General features: G+C 34.4%; 1 protein-coding gene across 1 annotated transcript; it reads left to right on the forward strand.

The window, feature by feature from the left end:
• The first annotated feature begins 11,829 nt into the window (after nt 1–11,829).
• On the forward strand, nt 11,830–12,348 carry LOC131858390 (secoisolariciresinol dehydrogenase-like). Its single transcript, XM_059211622.1, has one exon. It carries the CDS (start codon nt 11,830–11,832, stop codon nt 12,346–12,348), a length of 519 nt encoding a protein of 172 aa, XP_059067605.1.
• Nucleotides 12,349–12,749: the final 401 nt, after the last annotated feature.

Here is a 12,749-nt window from a genome sequence, read left to right on the forward strand (position 1 = left end):
AGTTGATTCACCATTCTCACCTAAGAGGAAATCATATAAGGACAATCTTTTTTGTGGATATTGCAAGAAGTCAGGACATGATGAACATCATTGCTATAAGAAGGATATTGATGAGTTGAAGAATCTTGTTGAGAAGAATAGAATCAACCTACCTTCTAGAATGTCTACATTGGCTTCTTCTTCCAAGGATAAAGGAAAGGATCACTCTTTTGGGACAGATAAAGGAAAGGGACAAGCTCTTTGTGCTATTACAAGTCATGATTCAGGGAGATGGCTTCTAGATTCAGGGGCTTCTCATCATATGGCATCTTCGCAGTCTATGTTTTCTACATTTGAGCCTTGCCACATGTCGCAGATTTTGATGGGAAATCATACATACATGGATGTGATTGGGAAAGGATCTATTTCCATTGGGGATAACTCCTTCAATGATGTGTTGTGTGTACCCCACTTGACAAATAATCTTCTTTCCATCTATCAAATCACACATGGGGCAACTAGGAAAACTGTGGAGTTCACACCTGATTCATTTATCATTAGAGATTTGGAGAGTGGAGCTATCATTGCGACTGGGGTGGTTGATCATGCATCTTGGTTGTACTCTTTTTCATATTTTGGTCTTATTGACGAGGTTGATTCTTCCTATGTTGATGATTCAGATTTTGAGGAGAACATTGGGCACTTGAACTTGGGGATTCTCACATGTGACCCCATTCTTGAGCCTTGCATTTCATCTCCTTCTATTGATATCACACCACCTATTGCACCTGATGATGTAGCTAGTGCGATAGTTTTTCCTTCTTATGATTCAGTGCAGTAGGATATTTCATGTCTTCCAGCTTCAGTTGATTGGGATGCCTACTTGACAGACATTGCAAGTTTGTTTGTGGACTCCTACATTGCAGATTTGAGAGACACCATTCATGACATTCATCTTCTCTTTGATGAAGATGATCCTTCTTTGATTGTTGTGAGGGATAACTTTGACCCTCTTGTGCATTCTCTACATGATCAATCTTTAGAGGTTGACATGATTGTGGATACTTTTGTACAACACTTGGAGGAGGTCTCTTTATCTTTTGAGGAGACATATGAGTCTTTGGATATTGTTCTATATTCATCTCCACTACATCTTGGAGTGCCTTTTTCAGCAGTGTGACACAGTTTACCACCTTTGGAGGGGGTACGTTTCAGCATCGACATGGGGACACTTGAGCTGTTTTCAGAGATTCCTTTCATCATGAGTATTTTTGCTTCATCTTCCCTTCATGGTTGGGGAGACTTCATGGATACACCTTTGGTTTTGTTTCTTCCTAAGGGGAGGAATGTTGTTCGACATTCATGGAGCAATTTCTTCATTCATCTTCGAGCTTCTATCATTGGTGCAGATTCTTGTTGTTACAATCCACATTCAGTGGGTGATCCACCTCATGTGAAATATTATATTGTTTCTCCTACCTACCCACACCTATTTCCTACCTACCCTTGTTTCTTATTGAGCCACATGTCATGTTTTTGTGCCCACATATCCATATAGCCTTGCCTATATAAGAAGGCTCATATTCATTGTATGTAACGATTGATGATCCAGTTGATCAGTATTTTCTCTTGATAGAATACAGTTTATTTCTATCATATATTTTGTCTCTCTTATTTGTGCTTTCCATTGCCTCTTGATCTTGGCAAAATCTCACATGGTATCAGAGTTGGTCCATGTCTCACAAATGTTTTTGACCTTGAACTATGAACCGATGAGATCACAAGTAGGGGACCTCATCCCCATATAACAATGCTAAGGCTCAAACACATGAGTACATTGGATCGACGAAGGCACAAGCCCATGATCACAATGGCCTATCATGGGTTTGATCCTTGGTGGTCACAACAACAATGCCACTACTTAACCAGCATACTATATAGGAAGAATCCTTGTGAAAGAATTGATCTAAGAGATAATTAGATAGAGAGATTAACTTGAATAAACTTGATAGATTACAAAAGATTCTTATAAAGCATAAAGATAAAAACCTAGATCTAAACCCAGGTGAGGATTAAATTAGAGCATGACAAGTGCCCTCATCCTATGTAAGGAGACAAAATGACCTATAATTAGCTTAATATAATAATATAAAGGCACTCTAAATCTTATCTTAAGTGCAATAAAGTAATAAGGTACCTCAATAATTAATGACTGATTGACTAATTAAAAAGGTGATATCCTAATTACTCTAACACACCCCTTTAAGATAAACTTAAGGAGAAGATCAAAAGCTAATGATGAATAGAATGATGGATGCATATATGGGCCCTAGGTACAAGGCCTGATGTGGTACTCATGTAAAAAGCTCTCATAATTAGAGAAAAGGAGAAAACCACATGGGAAAAAAACTCCTTTCCAAAAGAAATAAATTGAAATAATTGCATTAGTGAAAGAAGGATAGAAAGAGGTCTCAGTGTGATCCTCCAAGGATCAATTCTATCACATAAGTAAAATAGATGCCACCAAAAGAGAGATGATATGAGGATAGGAATCCTCCCATATAGAAGTAGCTCCTATCACAAAGGTGAAATCCTAAAGATAGAAAACAATCCATTAGTGATTATAGGAGCCCTTCCCATAAAATAGAAGAATTAGGAATCCAAATCCGAATGATGTGTGCCTCTAAAAATTACTCAATTGTACTCATGTGAAAAAGAGACAATAACAATCCATAGAACTGTAAAGACTCATGTAGAACAAGATCCATTAACGATGAAGATGGCATGACAATGCTAATATGGATATCATGAAAGAGAAGATGAATTCATCAAGATAATATTTCAAATCTACAATTCAATTCTATAAATTGGGACTCCATAAACAAGGATGATATGTCTACAAGATATGAATCCCAAGTAGCTATGTCTAGAAGAAGATAGATGAATTGTTGTACTAAATGAATGGGGGTCATGGTTATGGTGATATCAAGCTAATGAGGAATCATATATAATGAATAAAGAGAATCAATGTGATGAGTAGGAATTGGGATAAAAGCCTCTAATTCATTGGGGCATGCAAAGCTTGTGATATACTCAAGATTCTATAAAGTATCATCATAATAGAGTATTTAGTTTGCATGTGCAAGGGGAATGAGACAATATATAGAAATATCATTTAAGATTGAAGAGATATGAGTGTTTCCATGGATCTCCCAATGAAAATGAATATTTGATAAAGCATACATATTGTCAAGATCAACACTAGAAAAAATCAATCCTACAACATGGTGAATGATAATACTCTAAGTTGTTCTACCCTCAATGTGTTTGTTTAGGTACGAGTCCATACAAATAAGAAAAAATATTTAGCCACCTAAGATGTGTTAGGATGTCATTTCACCAAGACTCATAATTATACTCTTCAAGAATGACAACCAAGGATAAACAAAAACCCCATTATAACTCATTGAATTAAAAAACTAGAGACCAATAACCTTAGTGTATGGAAATCATATAAAATGAACTCGTCTCATACAAATAGATCCTCTCTAGATGCCAAAACGTCTAATTATTTGATCAAAATTTGAAAACAAAAAAATGAATGAAATATACCTAGGATAGCTTTAGAGAAAAGCGCAAGAATAGATATGAATAACTTTAAATAACATTTCCAATGTTGTAAGAAGCATTAAAATTGGAGATACTAGAAAATTTAATGAGATTAGAAGTAGAAATTGAAGATTTGAATTTGAATGAGAATAATAAGAACCATCAATGAAACCTGTGAATAAGATGTGCACCACTGAAAAGTGCTCAAAACTAACTTTTCAATGATATCTTATTTGCCAATTTGAACTCTATATATTAAAGTTATAACAAAATGAAAAAAAAAAATGGCCTCTTTATACCAAATGGGGCCCAAGAGGGATGAGAGATATCAACATCAATACCACTGGGAGCCAAGAGGGATGAGAGATATAAACATCAATACCACTAATGATTGAAAATATTCTCCTATCACAAAAAAATAGCCATTTTGAGAAAAATGTTCATTGTCAAAATATTCCTTACTTGTGCCAAAATATGCTTAAGATATGCATTGGTTACTAGTAAAGTTGCCAATGATAGAATAATCTTGCACGATTCCTCTATTGGACGTGGATGCTAGATTTTTTTGATAATTAAAAAAAAAGACAACTATCTATGGATTGAGGTGGTTGCTTGCTACTTTGAGGTTGCTAGTTTTCGCAAATAAAAGGGCTTCAATCGACTTGCTAATGGGCCACCACCAAAAGTACACTCACATTAACATAGGAAAACATAGGGGGGTTGCTTGGTACAAACCTTCTACAACTTCCAAGATCTTATAAAAAAGCTCCTTTTTATTGAAAATCTAGAAAATGTTTAAAATTTTTAAAAAACAAACCCCACCATACTAGCACTTATGAGCACGGATAATGGTGGCAAGGGTCGTTACAAGGCCATATGGTCATATGGATTTCTATGCACATATACGTCGCCTAAAAAGTCTACTTTTTAAAGAGTTTTGATTTCAATGATTTGATTGATATTTTTAATGTTTTTGGTCATTTTGGATCAAATGATTATGTCTATTTTCCTTTGGGATGAGACAATTTCACTAAAGGATGGATCTCTTATAAAATAAACATGAATTCATAAATTTGGTGCTTTGATACCATGTTGGAGTTGATAGTTAATCCCATAGCTCCCAGAATCACTTGCAACCTAATTTCCTATCATATTTGAACATAAGAAGCCATGATCGATGTGCTATGCAACCTTCAGAGAATTGATATAGGAGAAATATAGTAGCGGGATTAATCTAAATAACCTAGATACATTACAATGAATGCTTATAAAATCATAAAGATAGATCTCTAGATTGAAACCTAGGTGAGGATAAAATTAGAGCATGACAATGTTCTTGTGCTATGTAATGAGACAATGTGACCTATGATGTCATGGAAATGGGGACAAGGCAACAACAAAGTTCAATGTTAATAAGTTAGTTTCAACCATAAAACCAAAACAAAGAACTAAAAACCATTCCAAACATATCAAAAGAGATTTCAAAAAAGCGTGAAAGAAGTTTAACAAAACAGAAGAAAGGAGAAGAGCCTCCCTAAGATACTTCCACGATGCCTTTTGATGCTTCTCCCTTGTTTCTCCCCTCTCCAAGTTCCAAACTAGTGTAACTCTTAGCAACTTTTTGCACTATGGATTCTTATGGAGGTTCAAGATTGAAATGTTTACTCTAAAATGCTATGCAAATGTGAATAAAAGCTAATATTAGATGCTATGATGCTAAAATGATTTATTTTAGGCCAAAATAACAAGATATTAGTGATTTATGCTAAATGTTCTCTAAAATTCTCTATAACTTAGATGCATTCAAGTTTTTTAGGATCTGGATTATGAAGAAATGGGCTCTATTTATAGGAAAAATGGAGCAATGGATGGTTGAGATTGACTAATCTCAACAAAGGTTAGAATTGAATGATATTCAATCCATGTGATGGCTTTCAACCCAATCCCAGGATGACAAGTGTCCATATAAGATAGATTGAAAGGAGAGGGAATAAGCATTACATGCTTGACATGACCTAAGAGTTAACTTGGGAGTTAAGATCAAGGTTAGGTTGAGTGAATAAATTCTTTATTCAAATAATAAAGCTTTTATCCAATGGATAAACACTTGTGCAAAGGCAAAAGGGATAACCATGGTCAAAGCAATAAATGCTTGAGGAGACATATGAGTGCAAGTTGAATTAACCATAAATGGTTATGTAAGAGCCATTAATGGTCATGTAAGAGCCATTAGTGGTTTTGGAAGACTTTAGAGGTTAGATTGTTGAACACACAAAGCATTAAATGCTTTTCAAAGACTTTGAAGTCTTTGAGAAGTGACTCCAAGTTGCTTAGGAATGTGACAATAATTAGGGGATGAATTAGGTTAATTAGGAAGGGTTTAGAAGAATCTAGAAGGGGTTTTGGGAATGCAAGTGGATTTGGCGGGTGAGGGAAAATAGGATTTTAATTAAAATAAAATTCATTTATTTCAATAAATGTGTGCAAGTTGGATTTGTAGGAAAATGCAAGTCGGGGGGATAAATGATTTAAATAAATGTTTTATTTGATTTATTTAAAAGAGGAAAAGGGGATTAAATGAAATAAATATGATTTATTCATTTAATTGATTTGTGAATTTGGTTGAATGAATGAATTAAACTAAATTGAATAATTTATTTAATTAATAGGAGAATGCTTGAAGATGAATTAATTAAATATTAATTTAATTAATTGATGGCTAGTGGGTTTTAAATCAAATAAATAGGAAATATTCATTTAATTAAACTGGACAAATTTATGTGACTACAACCTGTAATTAGCTTTATCTAATAATAAAAAAACACTCATAAATTTAGCTTAAGGGTAATAAAGTAATAGGGGACCTAAGTAATTAATGATTGATTACTTAATTACTAACATGAGATCCTAATTACTCTAACCCACAACTCATAACCCAATCAGTTTATTATGAGGTGAAGCCAAAAACAAATAAGAGTTTAGAAAGAAAAGACCAAACAACCCTACTATAGGCATAATAGATGTCAAGCTTAATGGCATGACCTTATCCTTAGAAGAAACCATGGAATGAAAAAACAATAATAATACCATCCAAAAGTTGTCATCCTTGCACCAACCATCCTTGCTCAAGAGAAATAAGAGGATCCAAGCATTTATTTAATATTTGTGCAATGGGTTTTGAAATTATCTCACGAGAAATACTATAGAGAGAAATAGGTTGAAATAAATACAAAGAGGAGGCTCCCTCTTTCTTAGAATAAGATTTAAGAAAGTAGCGTTAATGAATTTGAGCATTTTCTTATCTCAAGTTGTGATTCTCTAACCACTTCTAATAGATTAAAATTTAAAATGTCCCAAAAAATCTTAAAGAATTTTATAGTAAAATTGTTACATCCAATATCTTTACCATTTCTCATTTGGAACATGACTTTTTTTAGCTCTTCAAAAATATGGAAGCCATACTATACCTATTTATGTCTTTAGAGACCAAGGAGGGGATGCAATCAAGAAAGAGCCTTTCTTCTTTGAAGGCCAAGGAATGTTTTTAGCTAAATAAAGAGGAAAATATGAGATATATTTTTAGCTACTTTTGAAGATCCATTTTCTCTTGGAAAACATTTCCAAAAGAAATTTTGTTCAACTTGTTGAGCTTTTATTTCACAAATTAAATCCTCTTAATAAATGAATACATCATAGTCCCTTAAGAAGGTTTCCCTTCAATTTAACAATTCTACACATGGTTTGAAAAGATGAATCTAGAAACCATGTGAGTTGAAAATTAAAAGGGGGATATTTTGAAATAGAAAAAGACTAAAGAGAATTTGATTGGACAATGATCACATCCTTCCCATCCAAGAATATTTAAAATGGAATCCCAACTATCAACAATCTAGTGATACAAATAAGGAATCTATCCAATCATTCTAAAATTGAGTCAACTCCACATCTTTTGTTAATCTAGGTGAAGGTACCATTTATTGGCACCACATCAACCAAATTAATTGATGCTATATTATCTCTTAATAGAGAAGAATAAATTCCAAGACGATGAATACCTCTTTTTTCTCATTCAAATTAGTTATATAATTGAAATACCTTGTTAATATCCAAGAGAGAGATGAAACTAGAGATTGAACAAATCAAATGTGTGCCCAAGAAAATATTACCTACAAGCTCCAAGGGCACATACACATTTTTGAGCAAAATAGTTTCTTCTCAATCAAAGGAGGATCCCACCAATGAAATTGAATTTATGCTCGAAGCTCCAGACTAGGGTAATGCTGTGAGGGTTTCAAAGGCAAGCTACTCCCCAAGAATTTCCAAGAGCCCCAATACATAAAAATATCACATTTCTAAATTTTATGAGAAATTCCAGCCATATCTTTCACACACAACTTTTTTTCTTGGATAAAAAGTATATTAAACCTATGTTCATGGATAAGATTTTGAGAAACATGTTTTTGAGGGAACCTACTTAAACCCCTAGCATTGTGAGATAACACAACCATTTCAAATTGTTATAAAAATGAGTGTCAATAATTCTAATGACACTTGATTGTACAAATGATTCACCAATTAGCTTAACCTTATCTTTATTCCTTCTTTCTTCCCACTTTTGAACCCTTATTAGGACCTCATTTATTAGTAGTTTTTGTTGAGCCCCTAATATTGACGAAAATCTTGTTCATCTCATCTTTTGCTCTAAATCAAGAATATTCTCTAGAATTTCATTATCCTCCTTTGACTCTCTTTAAGTCAATTCTAATTGGATAAGATCCTCCCCAAATACTTGTAAATTCAAATATTCCTAAATCCCAATATCATTTTCAATGAGTTTAGGATTAAAATTCTTACCTACCAAAGAAGGATCTTACAACATGGGAGGATGAATAGAATAAAAAATATCAAAATATTACTTAAATCCACCTCATGCACCTCTTAATTAGTCTTGATGAAATCATGATCCATTGTGGTCATCTCCTAAAATATTTCTAAAACATCAAAAAGGTTGCTTGAATTCCCCATAGAGAAACTTTTTTATTTATGAATAATCGTTTTCCCTTTGTTACATGACCTCACCAAAATAAAACCATTTGAGTCAGGTTGGTCATTAGTAACTAGAGTTTTGCCTTTTGCATTTTCATTTGTTGTGATCTTATTTGCACCCATATGGGGAGATGAATGTATCAAAATATGTTTTGGGAAATTTCTTTAGAGAAAACATCTAAATTAAAGGGCCACATAATTCACTTGTTGAATCAAGTTCATATTCCCTGGCAAAGTTCCCAATGAATCAAGCAAATGGTTATTGAAATCAATCTCAATATAGATATGGGGATATGTAGTTAATTTTTCTCTCAAGAGCTTGATGAGAAGGACAAAGGGGCTTCCCAAGAACAATAGCTATAGAGTGAATAATATAATGTATCTAAAATTCCATGGACATCTAAGAAGACAAACCCACATAGGGATTCAAGCGGGGAGCTCTTCTATTAGATCAAATTCAACATGCCAAGGCTTGATAAATAAACTAGATTGATTATGAAAATGCATTCCTCCTTCAAAATCCTTATGTATATTAACCATTCTAGTAAACAAAAAAGAAGTCATTTGTTGCTAGAACAACTTCCAGATCTTCCTCAAGTTGCCATGCATTATGAACTAGTTCTCTAAGAAAGGCATAATGGTTTAAGAATCCATGAACTCACAAAAAAGAGCATGTTATAATAAGTATATTATATCTTCACAACAATATCTGAATTTATAACCACAATGGGTCATTCAACACTCTAAATAAAACATGTGTTTGATCTAGAGCCAATCTCCATTTTTATTACAGATCTAGCATCGTGCATGAGGAAATTAATAACATTAATATGATCAAATATTAAAATATCCTCAATGTACAAACCACATATTTGAGAGAAAGAGGTAGGGGTCCACTTGGACCTCCTCCAGAACCATCCATTTGAAAACTTACACAAAAAAATTAGAAGGATACCATTCAAAGGAGGGCAAAAAGATTACCTAGGCAACCCACATCCTAGCATAGTAAACCTAGCCAAACCCCTATCATATCCAAAATAATACTCATAATATAAAAGAAGCAATAAAAGCATAGATAATACACCAAATCGTAAACCAAAAGATGCCAAATTTCCCACACATGCATGTAGAGGCATACTATAACATGTAGTAAGCAAAAAGAGGGTTGAATCATTCTATATACTTGAAAACTGATAATATTTTTATATTTTTACTTATTTGGGCTTGTATAATTACATCATTTGATATATCTTTATTATTTCATCTCTATTAATTGCACTTTGTTGCCCCCATATTTGTCCTACATAAAATTTGAACTTCAAATCGATCTCAATGTCAAGTAAAGGTCCAATGAGTGTTTACGCGTAAGTAATGAACGCATTGTCCAAGGTCATTACTAGTTAAAATCCAAAAAATGGAAGAATTTTGAGAATTACCACAAATTGAGGGAAATCGCTTGACAATCAGGATCTAAACGTCATTTTATATCGTGTGGCCAACTTTCACCTGAACCCAGTTCATACTTTGTCATATTTTAAACTTTCAATTTTTGGTGTCTGTTGCTCCCAAATGATTAAAATATCTCATTTAAGGCTTCTTCATGAGGTGTAAATAATTGTGTAGACCTTTTTCCCTTACATTAACGTGTGTTTCGAATTTCAGGACCTAACTCCCTACCGTTTGAAAGTTATGTCATTTTTCTCCAGCCAAAGCGATATATTTAAAATATTTAAATTATTTCTCAAATGATAATTTAATATTTTAAAGTATTTCAATATGTTTGGTCATTTGCGATAAGAAAAACATCTTCAGACATCGATGGCATTCCTCCTTGATTCATTCTCAATGAAAAATGGTTTCCAAGGTGTAAAGGATAGCTCGTTGAAGCACAAGGTTAGAAATGCTCACTTTTTGAGCATTCTTAACCTCATTTCTTAACCTTTTGCCAAAAATGTTAGAAATGCTCACTTTTTGAGCATTTCTAACCCATATTTCTAACCTTTCACAAAAGGTTAGATAAGCTTACTTTTTGATCATTTCTAACCTCATATCTTAACCTTGCGGGTCCCACTTTGTCAAAGAAGGTTAGAAATGCTCAAAAAGTGAGCATTCTTAACCTTTTTGAATAAGAGTTTAAAATAAAAAAAAGAGAGAGCTTCAACTGGCAGGTTATGAACATTCATCAATGTACTGAAAGAAGCATGGACATATCGAAAATGGAATATAGATGCGAAGTCTGAAAGGCGTAGATTGTCAGAATGAATGAATGCCTTTAGCTGAGGTTGAGTTAATCTACCGCGATGTTCATCATAGCATAGAGGATCAAAGAACTTTGTCAGGCGTGGAGTTGCAACTGCTTGGTATGATTGATATGCAAAATATAGGGGCGTAGCTACTGTTTTGAGAAAATATACATAAACTATTTTGGGAGACCACCACAGTCCATGTGATAATGCAAGCATAGACCAAGGAATTTACTCTTTGACAAGCCATCACAAAGGAAGAGAATGTCACCAGCGAATGCATACCATGGCAGCCCAGACAATGCATGTGAACCATTTGACATAATTCTTGAAAGAAATGTGGTCTCATGGAATGCGATGAATATAGGATATGCATGGAATGGAGTTTATGAGGAAGCTCTCAAAGTGTTTGGATTAATGCCGCTCACAGGTGTTTAACTGTTTGGAAGACCACCTCAAGGAGATATGGAACACGTCAAATGCAAATCATGGGAGCCTTGACGTGGCATGTGAATTGTTTGATAGAATATCGTGGTAGATAAGAATGTACCGGGGAAGCATAGAAAATGCGTTTGATAATGCATGTTAACTGTTTGGCATAAGTTCCTCAAAGAATACCGAGATTATCAGCAGTGCACATACACTATTTGGCATCATCCCTCACAGTTATGTGGTCTCAAGGCATGATAATGTGACAAGGTGTGTGAACTAAACGTTGTTTCCAGCAGAGCTGGTCTTTGATATCATTTTTTTATGCTGCTGCAAATCGTGGGAAAGGTGGAATGCACAGACAACGCACGTGAATAGTTTGACATAATTCCTCAAAGAAATGTGGTCTCATGAAGTGCGATGATTGTTGGATGTCTACCAAATGTAGACCGTGGGCATAGGGAGAGCGCGAACATCGCACGTGAATAGTTTGACAGGTGGATCAAATGGTATAGGTGCAGTCATGGCTAGGAAATTTGTGGCAGAAGGTGCTTATGTGTATGTTGTTGACATCGATGAAGAGGGAGGGGTTAAAGTTTTTCAAGAGCTCAATGGGAATGCTTCATTTGTGAAGTGTGAAGTGGCAATAGAGACCCATGTGAAAGGGGTCGTAGATCAAGCGATGGAGGAGAAGGGGCATCTAGATATCATGATGAACAATGCAAGTATATTGCATGCTCATGGTAATTCCATCGTACAGGTCTCTGTTGAGACTTGGGAAAGAGTGATAGCTCTGAATGTTACAGGAGCTATGTTAGGAATGAAGCATGCTGCAAGGGTCATGATTCCACGCAACTCTAGTTCCATACTCTTCAATTGCAGTGTTTTGGGACTGATGAAGACTGATAATGCCTCTCATGGTTACATGGCTTCCAAGAATGCTCTGTTGGGGTTTGATGAAGAGTGGTGTAGCGGAGTTGGCAAAGGAAGGAATATGTGTGAATGTTGTGTCATCCTTTGGGATTGTGACAAAGATGATTGAGGAGTGGCTAATGTGTGGGGTGATTTGCGATGACAAGTATTTTTCCCAAGATGCTTGTTGAGATATGAAAGGTGACAATGAAAATGAAGGAAAGAGAATTAGTCATACCTAATGCAAGCTTTCCCATTATTATTCAAGAAGGCATTATGTTCATAGAAAGGAAAGGTGCTTAGCAAATGCAGTTAGAATGTATGATTCGGGCATGTATTGGAAAAAGACATAATGGTCATCTTGACAAATCAAGTAACTTGCACTTTCTTTGGAAATATTGGTTTTAGGTTACCATTTTGGTAAAGGTGACTTTTTGTCACTCATTGTAACTAAAGGTTAGGAAGTTGACTTTTTCTGTGCATAAGTGTGTAAGTTACTAACTCTTTGAAATTCACGCAGAAAAGAGTTAG

The sequence above is a fragment of the Cryptomeria japonica genome, chromosome 9 (genome assembly GCF_030272615.1).
Source record: "Cryptomeria japonica chromosome 9, Sugi_1.0, whole genome shotgun sequence".
Taxonomy (NCBI): domain Eukaryota; kingdom Viridiplantae; phylum Streptophyta; class Pinopsida; order Cupressales; family Cupressaceae; genus Cryptomeria; species Cryptomeria japonica.

What these genes read in the sequence shown, in the direction of transcription:
- LOC131858390 (XM_059211622.1), top strand. Translation starts at nt 11,830, where the DNA reads ATGGCTAGGAAATTTGTGGCAGAAGGTGCTTATGTGTATGTTGTTGAC.